Raw genomic sequence first — 18,296 nt, 5'->3', positions numbered from 1 at the left:
AAGGAAAGTGGTTTAACTCAAGAACACACCTTTGAAATTCTTGTATTATTAATAATTTATTCAGCTTTGACTTTTAGTCGCAATATAATTTTAGCTGTGGTTCTTTATTGCAGATGTCTGTCTCACTGAACAGGTACCATCCCCACCTGTCAGGTTGTTACCATATGAATTACACCAGCTTATTCTCCTCTCCTCTGGAAATAATTTGTTTATATAGATATAGATAAATATAAAAATGTTACTGTTTTTATGATTATCAGAATATATTAGAACTGAATAAAGGATTCTGACTTTATAGAAATACTTAATGTTTTAAGTTCCCCATGATCTTACCCTCTCAGAAGTAACCTTTAATGATATTTTTTTCTCTGTTTTTAATCTAACAGAGCTATTGAAGTTTTTTGTTGTGATTATTTCACAAAGATGGAATGATTTTATACACACACAAACACACACATTATATATATATATACACTCTTGTAAAATTTGTTTCATTTAGGTGTATTGTTCATATCTATATGTGATGTTACCTATCACACATATGTTCACTATATGAATGTATTGTAGAAGTGGTTCTGGTTTATTATCAGTGAAATCTCCTGTATCTTCAGCTTTCCTCGGAACATTCCTTTAGAGCACTCCTGACTCTGAAGTAAAACCTGACTAATTCCTGAGAACACTGTTTCTCCTGAGAAAACTTTCAAGTGGTAACTTTTGTTTTTGTTTTTGTTTTTTTCCCTCTTACACACCGTATATACCATTGGTTCTAGAAATGGGTGCTTGTCTGTCTTGCTTGTATTTGTGGCTTCCAGACCAGTTTTCCCCTTCTTTTCTCTAAAAACTTCTGCTCCTTTGAAATTTTATAAGATCTGCTGCTTCTCCTTTTTGGGAGCATTTACTGATTTCCTAGTCATTCCTCTTTCAAAAACAATTGTAGCACCTAGTGTGCTGATATTCTCTCTACCAGTACTCTTGCCATCACTCTTAGGACTTTGGCATGCAGATAGACAAGTCTTCCAAAACCTTGGTCTCCTAGTTCATTGATTTCCTTACTTTAATAATAATAATATGGTAGTGATATACCATGGAATCTAAGCTGAGTAAGGAGAGAAGGAGATTACATTGGGAGATTACATAATAGCAGTAATGGGTAGTGAAAACTGTTATGGACAAGAAATGAAAATCTCTGTGGGGGTCAAAAAATAAATCTATTTCTAATAAATAGATTAGAAATGGAGCTGGAGGATAGGCGTTGGTGAAAAAGTCAAATACTTGGAAATGAGATTTTGTAGCTAGTACAGAACATTTATATTCTTCATATGGATATTTAGATATATATTATCAGCTGATCTGTCCTTTAATATGCACTTAATTCTCATAAAAACATGGATCTGATGCTAGATTTTGTTAATTTGATTCCTGTACTAATACTATACTATTTTAATTGTTTCGCTTAATAGAATATGCTGATCTTAGGTAGAGTATGTTCCCCTGATCATCATCATTATTATTATTCTACAATTTTTGTCTTGGTCATTCTTGAGTACATATGTTGTTCCAGGTTACTTTAGATTCTAAGTGTTGATTTATGGATTGAAATCACATTGAATTAATGATTAATTTTCATACTTTTCATGATATTGAATCTTTCTATCTTGTCTACCCAAGAGAATGAATCAGTGTAAGAGTTTTCCAGTGCAAACAAGGTTTTTTTCTTTTACTTCCTTTATTTTCTTGACATATTTCATTTGATAGAACCTTGGAAAAGTGTTGCTGTTCTGTTTTATTCTAATGGTACAGATTGATAAAGGAGCAAGTACATTCATGGGCTCTCAGACATTAGAGTTGAAAAAACCTTGTGATTTTGTTTCAGTCTATACCTGATTCATGAAACCTTTTAGAAATACCCAGTACAGCTCATCTAGCCTCACCTAGAATTCCACTGGTGACCTAGATTTGTTTTCTTTGCTAGGAATACCATCTTCCTATTGTCTGTCTTCTTTGCTTATACACACATACATATGCTTATGTGTACACAGTGTAGCTGTCTTTCTTAAGATCTGCCGTTTATTCTTTAAGATATAACTCAGAAGTTAACTTTCTCAATGATTCCTTCCTTGCCCTACTTTCTTACAGGGGTTAAAATACAAGTAAATGATTGTTTACTTGAATTCTTGGAATAGTAACAATATTTTGTACTTCAAGATAACTTAAGATTAACAGTATTTTCTGAGTTTAGATATCCTAACTCCAAATTAGCCTATTGTTTAAGTACAGATATTTTAGTGATTTTGTTAAGAAATAGTAGGTGAGTTTAAAAAGCACTTTGTCCATAAAGATATAAATATTAATATAAAAAATATGTCTTAATGTCCAGGCAAAAAATTCCATACAATAAAACAGCAACAACAACAACACTGTTTTAGGAAAGCATTTTATTTAATATAAAACATGTGAATCAGTTAAAATGTATTAATCATATTTTTTTATTGATGATAAACATCTGATTTACTAAAAGTGGGGTTAGAAGATCATTATGTAAAACCCGAATACTTTGATGATGCAAATCAGTGCCCATGTTATTTCTCAGTTCTCATCCCAAGAATTGGACTTTGTGAAACACATGGCTTCCTTTAGGTTGTAGAGAAGTATCATGCAGTAATATATGAAATTATATTTACTAAGAAACCCAATCTGTAGGTAAAGGTCACGTTTATCAGATTGTATTTTAAGTCTGAGGAAATCTAGGGGAGAGATCATGCCATAGCTCCTTGTCAAATTTCTCTCTTGTCTTTTACATCTAGAGTGTCTTCTGTTAATTGTAAATGAACTTTGTTTTGTGAAATTTATGAGGTTTCACATTTTCTGTTTGACTCATGCCACTTTGACAGTATTCCATAATTAGCTGTGGTGCTATGTCTGACCAGTTAAGTTTTTCACAGGTTGTGAATTAAACTGTTACCACATACCTTTCCCAAGAGCATACTTTACTGTATGTTTTATTAAGTACAATACTATGATTTTTAAATAGTATTTTAAAAGAGAACCTTGCTTGTGTGTGTTTCTAGAGAAACAGTTTGTTAATGATCAACCATACCTCTGTTTTCATAGCAAGTAATGTATATAAATTTGTTATTACACTTACTAATTTACATGTATGTCTCCCTTACTAGATTCAGAACTTCTGGATGTTTGGGAATTTTTCTTAATTGTCTTTATCTAGAATCATGCCTAGCATATAGTAAATGCTCATTTCATGCTGAGTGAATGATGAATTCGTGATGTGGGCCTTTCTATTTGTAAGTGGCTATGTTTGTTTGGAAGTTTTTAATTATATTGAGGACTATAAAGAAAGTTGAGCACCTAAGAATTGATGCTTTCTAACTGTGGTGTTGGAGAAGACTCTTGAGAGTCCCTTGGACTGCAAGGAGATCCAACCAGTCTATCCTAAGGAAATCAGTCCTGTATATTCATTGGAAAGACTGATGCTGAAGCTCTAATACTTGGCCATCTGATGTAAAGAACTGACTCATTGGAAAAGACCCTGATGCTGGGAAGGATTGAAGGTGGGATGAGAAGGGGATGACAGAGGATGAGATGGTTGGATGGCATCACGGACTTGATAGACATGAGTTTGAGCAAGCTCCGGGAATTGATGATGGACAGGGAAGCCTGGCATGCTGCAGTCCATGGGGTCTCAAAGAGTCGGACACAACTGAGCGACTGAACTGAATTATATTGAGGAGAGTCCTAACTTCCTTTAACTTCTAACCAGTACACTTCCATACATTTTGTGACACCACACAGAATCATTATAAACTCTCTTCCATATAGCTGTTGTTCAGATATTTTGAGAGCACTGTTAGGTCTCTTCTGTTTTCCTCCAAGCCAGACATCCACATTTGTTTCAGTTGTTTATGTGACTTTGTATTCCTCTGCCCTCCAGGTTATATTCTCTGGCACATTCCAGTTTATCTGTATTCTTAAAATATTCTCCTTAGAACTGAACTTTAAACTTCAGGTATGACAGAACATTAACCTGTGTTCTTGATTTAATTTAACTCTATGTTCTTTACGAGACTTTTAAGATGTTTCTTGTGTCAAAGTATCTAGAGTAATGTGATGAGTAGGTGAAATCTTTTCAGCTGACTTGAAATTTAAGGATAATCTCTCTGAACCAAAGTGTATGTGTGTTTCCCATGCACTGTGAGTCTCCTTGTCAGAGCACATTACCTGATGAAGAGCATGGGTAGAGTCTGCTCCGACAAACCATCTGTTTTCCATTAAGTTCAGTTGCTATGGCCATCCTTAGCCAACTTTCTAAAAGCTGTGACTGTAACTTTGATTTAAGGCACAAGATAGTCACTACATGTTTGCTAGGCTTAGGACTTGATACAGGGATTTCAAACATGAAGAACACATGGTTCCGGTGTTAGAATATTCCTGGCCTTTGTATGTGAGAGACTACAATGGACTAGGCCCCCAAAGGACTGTCCTAGTGAGCCTCTTCAAATTGTATCATTTAAAAAAAAAAAGGATCACGGGGGTGGGGGTTGGGGGCCGGCACTCTGGAGCCTGTTACTTGAGATAAAATCTCAGATTCACTACTTAATTGCTATGTGACCTTCAGCTAGTTACTTAGCCTCACTGTGTCTCAGGATGTTTCATATTGTGGTTATAAAGATTAGATTAGTTAATAGATACAAAGGGCTTAGAAGAGTAGTAGGATTATGCTAAATAATATAAGTATTTGCTTCTACTGCTGTTACAAGGAACAGAATGTGTTTACCCTTCAGGGTGGACAGCTTAGTGGAATGTTTTAGATTTTTTGAAGGTCTAATGGAGGAAGAATTTATTTGTGATTGCAGAAAGCATACGACTTGCAGGAGGAAAATGAAATCTTTTTTTATAACAGAGCTCTTCAGAAATGTAAGCCCTTTCTTGCTCCCTGGCCATCCTGGCAGATGCTCTTGGTTGGGGACATCCTGTACCTAAGACCAGAAGATGGTGGCCGCAAAGAAAATAACAGAGTCACTGGAGTCAATCAACTCTGGGCTTCAGCTGGTTAAGAAAAGTGAAAAGTATATGCTAGGCTACAAGCAAACTCTGAAAATGATCAGACAAGGCAAAGCAAAACTGGTCATCCTCACCAGCAATTGCCCAGCCCTGAGGAAATCTGAAGTAGAGTATTATGCTGATTGGCCAAAACTGGTGTCCATCACTACAGTGGCAATAATACTGAATTGGGCACAGCATGTGGAAAATACTGCAGGGTATGCACACTGGCTAGCATTGATCCAGGTGATTCTGATATCATCAGAAGCATGCCAGCACAGACTGGTGAAAAGTAAATTGTGTGCAAATTTTCTTTAATAAAACTGGCCAGGCACAAAGACAGAAATATAGATCAATGGAACAAAATAGAAAGCCCAGAGATAAATCCACACACCTATGGACACTTTATCTTTGACAAAGGAGGCAGGAATATACAATGGAGAAAAGACGATCTCTTTAATAAGTGGTGCTGGGGAAACTGGTTAACCACTTGTAAAAGAAAGAAACTAGAACACTTTCTGGAGAAGGCAATGGCAGCCCACTTCAGTACTCTTGCCTGGAAAATCCCATGGACAGAAGAGCCTGGTAGGCTGCAGTCCATGGGGTCGCTGAGGGTTGGACACGACTGAGTGACTTCACTTTCACTTTTCACTTTCATGCACTGGAGAAGGAAATGGCAACCCACTCCAGTGTTCTTGCCTGGAGAATCCCAGGGATGGGGGAGCCTGGTGGGCTGCCGTCAGTGGGGTTGCACAGAGTTGGACACGACTGAAGCGACTTAGCAGCAGCAGCAGCAGCAGAACACTTTCTAACACATGCACAAAAATAAACTCAAAATGGACTACAAATCTAAAAGTAAGACCAGAAACTATAAAACTCCTAGAGGAAAACATAGGCAGAACACTCTGACATAAATCACAGCAGGATCCTCTATGACCCATCTCCCAGAGTAATGGAAATAAAAACAAAAATAAACAAATTGGACCTGATTAAACTTAAAAGCTTTTGCACAACAAAGGAAACTATAAGCAAGGTAAAAAAAATAACCTTCAGAATGGGAGAAAATAATAGCAAACGAAGCAACTGACAAATAATCTCAAAAATATACAAGCAGCTCAGTACCAGAAAAATAAACGACCCAATCAAAAAATGGGCCAAAGAACTAAATAGACATTTCTCCAAAGAAGACATACAGATGGCTATCAAACACATGAAAAGATGTTCAACATCACTCATTATCAGAGAAATGCAAATCAAAACCACAATGAGGTACCATCTCATGCCAGTCAGAATGGCTGCTATCAAAAAGTCTACAAACAATAAATGCTGGAGAGGGTGCAGAGAAAAGGGAACCCTCTTACATTGTTGGTGGGAATGCAAACTAGTACAGCCACTATGGAGAACAATGTGGAGATTCCTTAAAAAAATGGGAAATAGAACTGCCATATGACCCAGCAATCCCACTGCTGGGCATACACACTGAGGAAACCAGAATTGAAAGAGACACGTGGACCCCAGTGTTCATCGCAGCACTGTTTACAATAGCTAGGACATGGAAGCAACCTAGATGTCCATTGGCAGACGAATGGATAAGAAGTGGGGGACACATGTACAGTATTGTAAAATAGTCTCCAATTAATTAAAAAACTGGCCAGAGCTTATTTAAATTTAAAAAAGAAATGTAATAGGAAGTTTCATTAGATAGTGGATTTGGAGTCACTAGAAGTGATCTTAAAAGACTGGTTGGCCATTTGAATTAATTAGTTGGACAAGGAGTTATGCTTCATTCTATATTTTTAAGAAAGCCATTTTTAAAGTCCAGTACTCTGTGAGTTTTTCTTCTTGGTTATTGATACATTTCACCCCCTGTGAGGAATCTGTGCTGTACTTTGTTGCTCATTCGTGTCTGACTCTGTGACCCCTGTGGATTGTGACCCACCACACTCCTCTGTCCATGGGGGTTCTCCAGGCCAGAATACTGGAGTGGGTTGCCGTGCCCCCCTCCAGGGGATCTTCCCAACCCAGGTCTCCCACATTGCGGGCGGAGTCTTTATTGTCTGAGCTACCAGGGAAGTCCAAGAATACTGGAGGGTAACCTGTCCCTTCTCCAGGGGATTTTCCTGACCCAGGAATTGAACCGAGGTCTGCATTGCAGGCAAATTCTTTATCAGCTGAGCTACCAGGAAAGCCCTTGAGGAATCTAGAAATACAGAATTATCTTCAAGGGAAGCAGTCCTTTTTTGTGTGAAACACATAATATCTTTTGAGGTAGAATATTCGGTAGGTGGTGTCTCATCTGTTGCTAGGTCTTAAGATTCCTTTTTTCCTTCCAAAAATATGGTTAAGGAGGAATTTCCTGTTAAAATCCTTGTTCCTTTTTCCTGGTTTGTCTGTCTTCTGTCTTCCTGCAGTCCTTCCTATCCATTCACTAAAGTTTAGCCTATAAATGATGGAGCACAACTGATTTACTCTATCCTTTGTAAGAGAAGTTCAGCATACAAACAGTATGATTGACGAATATTACGAGATGAATTTAGGCCATTCAGTTAGCTTTACTGGAATTTAAGTGACTAAACCTGTCATCTATAGAATTTTCTTTAATTATTCTTAAGTCCACTATGTTTCTAGGCCCCACTGTATCTCTGACTTTGGATTCCTTTTCAGGCTGCTGCCTCAAGTCAACCTTCTCATTTGATCCCACGTCTCTTTTATTTCTGTCTGAATTTATGCTGACATCATGGCTACTTCTCTTGCTATCTCAGCTGGTTTCTTCCAAGGCACTCTTGTTTCTTTGTTTTCTTTTTTCCCTAGTTTATAATACAACTGTTCCTTTCTCTGCTTTCCAGGCTGCTGTCATACTCAGGGATTTTTCCTGCCTTAGGTTCTCCTGGTAGCCTCTGGCCTTGTGCCTGATGATTCATATCTGTTCTTAGACTCCTCTCCAGGGTGTGTTCTTGGACTCCCTCTACCTTACTGAATTCACGTCTCTCCTTAGTTTTCCAAAAGCAAATCCCACTGAAAGTCCTTTCTCCCTGCAGTCTTGGTATCCTCTCTCATTATAGTAATTCCAGACCAGTGATTCATAATGAACATTTTCACTTTAAAGCATTCTCTCTTTCCTCCATTAACTTAAACCATGTTATTCTTAAGTACATGGTTTCAGTTGACCCCCATGGTTTCAATGGGGCCTCAATTACATTTTTAAACTTTTTATTATGGAAAATTCCAGACATAGACAAAGTAGAGTATATTGAATCCTCATGTACCCAACACCAATTATCAACAGCAAACCAGTCTTTTTCTCATCACTCTTCCTTTTTATTTCCTTCACAAATTAAATTTCGACTGAAAATTCTCATCTGATTAGCAATCACACACCTTCCTCTCTATTCACTAAAATTATGTAAAGTCAGATACAATTTTTTTTAAGTCTTCTTAGTAGATAGCTTAAATAAATTTGTCACCTTTGGATTGAATATGGTTTATTTTGTTTTTGCCAGAGTAGAGGAATAAGTGAGTGTTTAGGGGTAAGGAATGTCCCTTACAGCCTCTGTCAGGTAGCAGAGCAGTCCAGGGTTCTGGCTTTAATACTGTGACATCCATCAAATCACCTTAATTCCCTGTCTATGAAAATAATGACACTGGATTATATGGTGTAAGTGTCTTAGCTCTAAGTATTCAGTGGTTGAAAGTTTAATGTAGATTTGAGTTGAATTTTTTTCTTCTGTAGTTTAGCAGTTTAGCAAAATTCAGCATATTGATTTAGCATCAAGTAAGGAAATATAAATAATTGTCAGAAACATGTGAAGTTCTAACTTACCCATTATGGGAAAATTTCCTTTTCTAGAATGAGAGAGTGAACATGGACTAATACCTTAATATTTGCTTTTTCCTAGAGAGCCTCCTTTTCACTTGACCAGAAGAGGCTGGGGTGAGTTTCCTGTCAGAGTGCAAGTTCACTTTAAGGACAGCCAGAACAAGCGGATAGATATCATACATAATCTGAAGGTATTGTAACAAAACAAAGCATTGCTCCCCAGAAATGAAGTGTCTCTTTTCACCTGCACCTGAAGTGATAGGTTAGACCTTCTGAGAGAAGTTAACCACTTCAGATAGTGGAAGGAGGATAGATCTGTTTGAGTGTGTTCTGCTTACTGCCGCAGCATTTGTCCTCTAAATGTTGAGGAAAGGGTCACTGTGCAACAAACTCTGTTCTTTAAAAAGATGAGCTGGTTGAATAATCAGAAGACTTGATCTCTGATCAGAGCTCACTATTACTGTGTTACCTGGGGCTAATAAGTAAATGAAATCTTTTCCTTTTTAATCTATATTTTACTTTTTTACATCTTAATTTTCTGTAGAAAGAGGCACAAATAATAATCCTTGTCTATTTATCTCCTAAGAATAAAGATAGAAGTGAACATATTTTAGAAAATATGAAGTCCTGTGCAAGGTTGTACTACTTTTGGAATCCTTAACTGATACAGCCACATGGTCTACTATGTAACCATTATAAATTTATTTTACAAAGTGTTTTCTGTACATGGGGAAACTACCATTATAGTAAGTGAAAAGCATAAATATAAAACTATATATAATATGAGGTCAACCAAGATTTTAAACAGATGGAAAAAAACACAAATAAACTAAAAAGTTGGAGTAATTGAAGTAATGACATTGTGGACAATTTCTCCTGCCCCTTTTTTCTGTGTGAATATGTTTCTTTTCCAATGTATATAATAAGCATTTAGCATTCATACTTGGAAGATAGAGTATTTTTGTAAATTACCCTTATGCCCCTCTCTGTAGTAGTCTCATGTATATTTTCTGTCTGTAAGATATAATCCTAATGTTGAACTCCTTCCAAAGTACCCTTACTTTGCGGTTTACCACATTATTCCCATTAATTGCTTCCAGATGAATCTGAGTACGTTTTCAAAATTCCCTCTTTGTTCCCTTTATTCTACAAGATTCTACAAATGTACCCTTTTCAACCTTAAAACCACCTGAAATTTGTCCTCCATTGTTGGTAGACAGCACTGCTAAACTTCATGTTTAAGTTATTTTCTAGGGATTACTGTAAAACAAGATTTTCTTAAAACCTCAGTGAAGAACTGAAACCAAATAAAGAATATTTAGCCACTTTGTTCAGTAGGGCAGGATATGTTCCCACTTAGAGGAAGGTCTAAAATAGTCTTGCTTTCCCCTTAACTTATTTTAAGCACTGTACATGCCATCTTATATTGCACTGGGCTCAGCCCTGATCCCTAAAATAAAGGGAATTGTTTGCATAGTTTTTATACACATTGTATTGTCCTTATCACTTAGAGTTTCTGGTGAATGAGACAGTTTTAAAACAGCAGTATTTAAAATGTTACCAGATTTTTCTCAGTTTTACTATTTATCGTATATTGATTGGCCTTGAGAACTTAAGCACCTCTGTTGTGACCATTGATCTTTATTTATACTAGAGTATCATATTTCCTGCTGTTTCTTTGTTAACTCTCAGAACCATCATTGATTCATCCCTCTGTGTTCTAAATATTTATTCACTTGCTGACCATGACTCTTTCTTCATAATCTTTCTTATAGACTATCCTTCACCCTTCCCACTCTTCTGGCTATTAGTCTATTCTGTCTCCTGATTAGCCTTTTTAATTCCAGTCTATCTCCGTTCCCCTCAGTCCATTCTGTACACCACTGTCAGATTATTCTTCTTCAAACACGAGAACCGTGATGTTATTCCTCTCTGAGAAGCTTTGGTTGAATATCTGTTATTCAAGTTTAGATTCCCCTGCCTGGTATTGGAGACTCTTCACATTTTGACTTGACATACTTCCCCTAAATTATGTCACACTAATCTCCTGTGTGAACGTCCTGCTCCAGTCAGGTCAGTCTCTATTCATGTCCCAGAGATACCGGGGGCCTTTTTTGATGTTGTCTTTTATCCTCTTCCCTTCTCGTATGCTGGTGTGGATTCTTTCCATTCTTTAAGTTCCTGTGTAGCTTTTCTTAGTTATTAAAGTCCACAGTGATCTGTATTCTGAGATTCTGTAGTATATAACAATCTATATTTGATACTGTAATAATTATATTGCATACTAAAGACTCTGTTAAGAGTTCTGTAGCATTTAAAGTTTCCAGGATGAAGTCACATATCCTGCATCCTTGAATAGTCATCTGAACCTCTCCTAGTCATCACCACGGAGCACAGTAATTCCCCAAACATTCTCTTTATCCGTTTAGTAAATAAACTTTTGGAAGCTTCTTTCCTAAATTTACTTAAAACTGTGTGACCCCTGCCCCCCTCTTCTAACCTTGATCTCATTTATCATTGATTTCTGGAGTAGAACAGAACAGGATTTTGTTTTGTTTATTAAGAATTCTAAAAATGTTTATTGATAACTTTCATATCTCCTTAAATCATTCCTTCTCCAGCCTAAACCTGTTCTTGTAACATTGCTTATATGCTATGCTTTCCAGTTCTCTTGCCATTTTGATAATAGTTCTGTTTTGTCAATGTCTCTTGCAAAACAAGGTCCCACAAATAAAATATAGGCCAGTGCAGTTTACAGAGAGACTGTTATTTCTGTGCTCTGGAGAACATGAAAATGGATATAGCCTTAAAATTGCCCGTATCTTTAATACAGTCACCTTATTGGTGAAGGTTTAAGCATTAAAACTCCAGATCTCTTCCATGGGGCTACTGTAAATCCACCCTGTATTGCCTTTTAAATTATGAATACTAGATCTCATGACTGAGTTGTCATCTCTGTGTTGACTGTTTAGGAGCTCAGCCAAACTTGAAATCTACCTCTTGCAAGCCTTTGTTGTTGAGTCGCTAAATCGTGTCAACTCTTTTGTGACCCCATGGACTGTAGCCCTCCAGGCTTCTGTTTCCATGGTGTATCCCAGGCAAGGATACTGGAGTTGGTTGCCATTTCCTTCTCCAGGGAATCTTCCTGACCCAGGGAACAAACTCAAGTTTCCTGCATTGGCAGGCAGATTCTTTACCATTGAGCCATCAGGGACGTTCTTGCAGACTTTAAAAGTTTTACTTTTACTAACCTATCCCTGGCTTCGTATTTTTCACCTTTCTTCCCCTTCCCCTCTTCTCCTCTCCCCTCCCCTCCTCACTTCATCATTTTTACCTATCGATCTTACTGTGTACGATTTATATTGGCAAGCTGCCACAAATCCTTTTTTAACTTTTAATTTAAAATATAAAATGCAAGAATATGAACATACCTTCTTTGTATGTAATTGTAACTTTTTTGTTTATATAATTAACATTCCCTCAATGTCTACTTCTTTCTCTCCTCTAAAATAAATCATCCATGATGCAAATATACTGGTAGTTACTAGTATTGCCTTAATTTCCCTTCATTTTTTCCAGAAGTGCTTAGTAAATACATGAGTATTTAATTGTGCCATCATACTGCATGTATATTTTTATAGCCTGTCTTTATAATAACTGCTTATATGTCTGAGGTTGTTTTATTTATTTTATTCAATTTTTCTCTTAGAAAATTGAGGGCTTTTATTGATGTGATAAATCAATAATTTACATTATGAAAAAGTAGATATTATGAAAGGAAGACTTGCAGTGAAAGTGTTTTAGATAAGATTGTATCCTAAGGTTTATAAGTAAGCATAGTAAAACTTAATACTCTTCTTTCAATAGCTGGACAGAACTTACACTGGCTTGCAGACTCTTGGAGCAGAGACGGTAGGTTATTTTCCTGCAGTATTATTTGGGAACAAGTAGAATGAAAATTGATCTTCATTTTTAATTAGGAAAAACATGAATGCTAAATGTAAAAAAAGTTTCTCCCCCCATTTTTATTTATTTTTTTTAAATTGTGGTAAATTTACACATAAAATTGACCAACTTAATCATTTTTAAGTGTTAAGTGGTATTAAATATATTTACATTTCATGCAGCTTTCACTACCACCCATCTCCAGAGAACTCTTTTCATCTTGGAAAACTGAAACTACTCATTGATAATAACTCATCCTCTGCCCACAACCCCTGGCAACCACTCTTCTACTTTCTCTGTCTATGAATTTGACTGCTCTACCATATAAGTAGAATCATACAGTGTTCTTTTGTGTGTGTGTGTGACTGCCATATTTCACTTAGCACAATGTTCTCAAGGCTCATTCACATTGTAGCACATCAGAATTTCCTTGTTTTTAAGGCTGCAGTCTCTCAGTCACGTCCAACTCTTTCTTTGTGACCCTGTGGACTGTAGCCTGCCAGGCTCTTCTGTCCATGGGATTTTCTAGGCAAGAATACTGGAGTGGGTTGCCATTTTCTTCTCCAGGAGATCTTCTTGACCCAGGGATCGAACTCAGGTCTCCCTCATTGCAGGCAGACTCTATCGTCTGAGCCACCAGGGAATCGGTTTTTTAAAGGCTGAGTAACATTCTGTTGTCAGTATATGTCACATTTTGTTCATCCATTTATCTACCAATGAAAGCACTTGAGTAACTTCCATTTTTTGGCTATTGTAAATAATGCTGCTGAGAATGTGGATCTATCTGAGTCCGTGTGTTTAGTACTTTTGGGTGTATAACTAGAGGTGGAATTGCTGGGTCATATAGTAATTCTGTTTTTGATTTTTTGAAAAACTGCCACCCTGTTTATCATAGCAGCAGCACCATTTTACCTTCCCACCAGCAGTGTATAAGCATTTCAGTTTCTCCACATCTTTGTCTGCACTCGTTGTTTTCTTTTTTTTGTATTATCCAGTAGATGTGAGGTGGTATTTCATTGTGGTTTGGGTATACATTTCTATAATGATTATTTATGTTGAGCGTCACTCAGTGGTTTTTTGGTCATTCATATATCTTCTTTGGAGAAATGTTAATTCAGATCCTCTGTCCATTTTTTAATTGGGTGTTTGGTTTCGTATAGCTGATTTTTAGGAGGTCTCTATATTCTCGATATTAATCTCAGCAGATATTTTTTCCCATTCTGTGACTTTCCTTTTCACTATTCATTGTGTTCCTTTGATGCGCAAAAGTTTAAAATTTTGATGTAGCCTATTTGTTTTTTTTAATCTGTACATTTTGTATCATACCCAAGAAATCATTGCCCAATTCAGTGTTACAATACTTTGCCTCTATATATTTTCTTCTGTGAGTTTCATTGTTTTAAGTGTTATATTTAGGTCTTTGATCTACTTCAAGTTAATTTTTCCATATAGTATAAAGTAAGCATCTATCTTCATTCTAATGCATGTGGATCTCCAGTTTTCTCAGCACTGTTTGTTGAAAAGACTATCCTCTTCCTAATCAGTGGTCTTGACACCCTTCAGAAAATAATTCGGCCATATATGTGAGAGAGATTCTTTTTAGTGTGTGAGAGTATATTCTAGCCTAATGATCTATGTGCCTGTCTTTATGCCAGTACCACTCTTTTAATTACTATGATTTTGTAATAATATCTTTTGAAATCAGGAGGTATGAGACCTTCAATTTTGTTTTCTTACCCCATCTCCACCCCCTGCCCCCTAACCCCCACTTTTTAGTGTTCATGATATATCAGCAGTAGCCGTTATGATGAGAAATAGCTAAGTTAAACCTTATTCTCTTTATGGAAATGCGCTACGTTAGGTCAGAACATATATATTGATCATGTATCATTGCTAGGCACTGGTTCAAGTACTGAGGACACAAAAATCAACAAATTGAGCAGCTGCAATTTTCAAGGGGTTTTATTCTTGGTTGTGTTGAGAGTGGGGAGAAAGTATATAGTAAACATAAATGCAGATAAGATAATTTCACTTACAAATGAGTGCTATAAAGAATAGAATAGCTGGGAGACAAGGGAATTGCTTTTGCTAGATTAGTTAGGGAAGGCCCCTCTGAGAAGGTGACTTTTGATTGAGACCTACTGGTGAGAAAGAGGCAGTCATATGAAGATTGGAGGGGAGAGTGTTCTAAGGTACAGAAACACTAACTGGAAAGTCCCCAGTTTTATTATTGGTTTCATTGAGTTATTTATTAAGCTAGATTAGATTATATCCTGGGGTAAATCCTTTTGTTACTGAGATTGAATTATAACTAGGAATCATTTGCCACATTTCTTAGAGCACCATGTTCTGAGATGGGTTTGGGGCTTTCTGTGACATTGACGATGGATTCATGAGCCCAGTTGTTGCATGGTTATGTAGGTAGTGGATGTTGAGCTCCATCGGCATTCTCTGGGAGAAGACTCCGTTTATCCTCAGTCCTCTGAGTCAGACATCTCAGATGCCCCACCATCCTTGCCTTTGACCATTCCAGCCCCCATGAAAGCGTCCTCACCGATAAAGCAGTCACATGAGCCAGTACCTGATACCTCTGTGGAGAAAGGTAATATATATTTTTCCATGTATGGAAATGCATTTTACCTTGTATGGAGCATTCCTTTCCCTCACTTGATAGTGAACTGCTGTCTTCAGTGAGTTAAGAGTATATGGAAAAGAATTTTCCATAAGTAGGCATGCTGCTCTCCTATAGAGAGGTAGTATGAAAATAGCCAAGTCCTTATCTTCTCAGAAATTTTTTTTCATAAAGTTTTGTCAACATTTCATAAAACCTAGAACTCACTGAGAAAAACATATTTATTCTTTGAATATAATGGTTTCCTCTGATAGATACAGGAAGAATTTCTTGTTTGGACTCTGATTGTGTGAACAAGAAGCTTGAATATTAAGTATCTAATCTTACTTAAAATACAATATAAGATTTGTTATCATGCATTTTGACCATGGCATCATTTCATTTAATAGGCATATAAGCATATAATGAAGTATTTAGGTGTTTACTTATGTAACACATACAGATACAATATAAAGTTGATTCTGAATCATATTGATTTAATTGGTAAGCCTACATTTTAATGTGTGTTAATATTTTAGTTCTTTTATAAAAATCTCAACTTTATTCCTCTTAAATTTTAGTTGCATCATTTTATGGGCATTTAATAAAACAGGATATCATTAGATTAAACATGTGCTTTCTTTTGAGTTTTTCCTTTGAACAGTTTTTCAATTCATATATAAAAAGTGGGAGAACATAATGAACTTGTGTAAATTTTATTATATATTGTTAGTTAATATGTTTTCTGATTTTTTGAAACAAGCATTTTAATGAAATATGATTGTAGGTGTGATATTTACATTTCACCCCAAAATATATAAAGCGGTGTTAAATACCTGTCTATTCTGTTTATTTTACTACTGGTAACTGGCTTAAATAGTTGTTGAAATGATAAAAAATTTCAGAGCGATTGATGACTTATTTGCCTCTTTCTTTTTTTTTTTTTTATTTGCCTCTTTCATTTCAAGAAGGATTCCCAGCCAACACTGAAGCTGAGAGACACACTACATTTTATTCTTCGCCATCTTCATTGGAACGAACACCCACCAAAATGACAACATCCCAGAAGGTTACGTTTTGTTCTCATGGCAATTCAGCTTTTCAGCCAATAGCATCAAGCTGCAAAATTGTGCCACAAGGTCAGATTCCTAACCCTGAGTCACCTGGAAAATCCTTCCAGCCTATCACCATGAGCTGCAAGATTGTCTCAGGTATACATGGTATATGTGAAGTTGGTGGGTGTAAAAATTGTTAGAATGACAAAGCAAAGTGGTTTTAGTTGTTGGGTTTTTTTTTCGCTTCTTCTAAGCAGGGTTTTTGTTTAGTTAGCAAGCAAGCTAGGGACTTCCTGGCAGTCCAGTGGTTAAAGCTGCACTTCACTGCAGGAGACACAGGCTTGATCCCTGGTAGAGAACTAAGATCCTGCATGCCGCGTGGCAAAACAACCAGCCAGACAACAACAACAGAAAACCCAGAAGGTTAATCACTATTGATTTGCAAAGCCGAAGTGTCACAAAATAGAAACAAGAGTCATCCATACAGAAACAATTGAATGAGGAAAGAAAGAAAATTCAAAGCAGTCAAATTTTCATCTAGAATCAGCACAGGTAAATTGTTTGCTAGGATGTCTGATGGAAAGCTAAGGTAGGACGAGGATTATATTTGGAAACCAGAGTGACTAATAACAGAAAACTTGGTGGCCTTTGGTTTGTAGTTGAGCTTCAGGGGTTGATTTGAAGTTGAGATATCTTTTACACTCACCAGCCACGCTACAAATTTACTCATTCCTACGATCAGTAGGTAGTTCTGAGGCTTCATTTTCACTGAGGTTGAATTGTCCACTTCGTCACAAGTTTTACATTTATGTTAGGTAAACTTCTAGTAGAAATATGCTTTATAGTTTTGGCTGTGCCCTCTTAGAGAAGACATGAAAGTCAATAGAAATACCTAGGCAGAGGGAGGACTCTATATAATACTTAAATGGGGGGGGGGGGGGCTCTTCAGTGCTAAAAATAGCTAAGCAGAAATATGATCCAAGTCCTTGAAACTGATGATAGGTAAAGAATGTATCATTTTACACCCCACACCACCCCCAGTTAGAAGCATTTTGGAACTTGCTGCTTCAGAGGTGGAGTTGGCTGAACATGTAAATTGTTTTGAAGTTTAGAGAAACTCATGGATGACCGATGTGATCACTGCCAGTTGAGGGTGTTTAATGGTGTATTGGTCGGTAACCTTTGAGAGTGTTCTATGGAAACATGGATCTCTGGATTATGTCTGTGACATGGTATTGAGAGATACTTTTGGGTGGGTGAGTTTCGTATTTTCCTATCAGAAATTCATTGCAAATCAAGATTTGGTTCCTAAGTCGAGATGTTCACTTAGTAATTTCTTCCCTCACTTTAGTGTCTTCAAGTGTAACCAGTATTATAATAACCTGCCCAAGTTGTTGTTACCTAGGGATTCAGCAATTCCACACTTATCTAAAGCACTCGGTTTTCAACTTCAATGTGCTACTGGGGGGTCTTGTTAAAATACTGATTTATATTCAGTAGATCTAGGGTAGGACCTTAGGCTCTTTCTAACAGGCTCCTTGCTGCTGCTGCTGCTACTGCTGTCCATGGATAAGGATGTAGAGGGTGAAATACTCTAGTCCCTGGCCTCAGCTGCTGCTACTGCTCTCAGTACCTGAAACTGAAAATTTCATTCTCTTCTCCCAGTTTGTCACCTTGGTCCTGGTGGCTCTGTCCCTCTTCCATTTTCTTTAGCATCCTCTTAGATAGACTGAATATATCTCTTTTGTTTAGTTTATTTTGTTTTTCTTTTTCATTAATAAAGGTTCCCCCATATCAACCCCAAGTCCTTCGC

General features: G+C 36.8%; 1 protein-coding gene across 6 annotated transcripts in view; it reads left to right on the top strand.

The window, feature by feature from the left end:
* The window catches only part of YEATS2 (YEATS domain containing 2), a 108,029-nt gene that overhangs the window by 42,518 nt on the left and 47,215 nt on the right, over nt 1-18,296 (top strand). For 3 of the 6 annotated variants that reach the window (XM_052654422.1, XM_052654174.1, XM_052654478.1), the window contains exons 8-12: nt 8,952-9,063; nt 12,740-12,788; nt 15,243-15,419; nt 16,397-16,639; nt 18,267-18,296. The exon at nt 18,267-18,296 is cut by the window's right edge and continues 129 nt beyond it. In XM_052654422.1, coding sequence (XP_052510382.1) covers nt 8,952-9,063; nt 12,740-12,788; nt 15,243-15,419; nt 16,397-16,639; nt 18,267-18,296 — 611 coding nt within the window. Of the gene's footprint in view, nt 1-8,951; nt 9,064-12,739; nt 12,789-15,238; nt 15,420-16,396; nt 16,640-18,266 lie in introns of all 6 variants that reach the window. The other 3 variants (XM_052654300.1, XM_052654254.1, XM_052654336.1) reach the window with 3 other exon arrangements.

Source organism: Budorcas taxicolor, chromosome 1, assembly GCF_023091745.1.
Source record: "Budorcas taxicolor isolate Tak-1 chromosome 1, Takin1.1, whole genome shotgun sequence".
Lineage (NCBI taxonomy): Eukaryota > Metazoa > Chordata > Mammalia > Artiodactyla > Bovidae > Budorcas > Budorcas taxicolor.
This window is presented reverse-complemented; position numbering and strand designations above follow the sequence as displayed.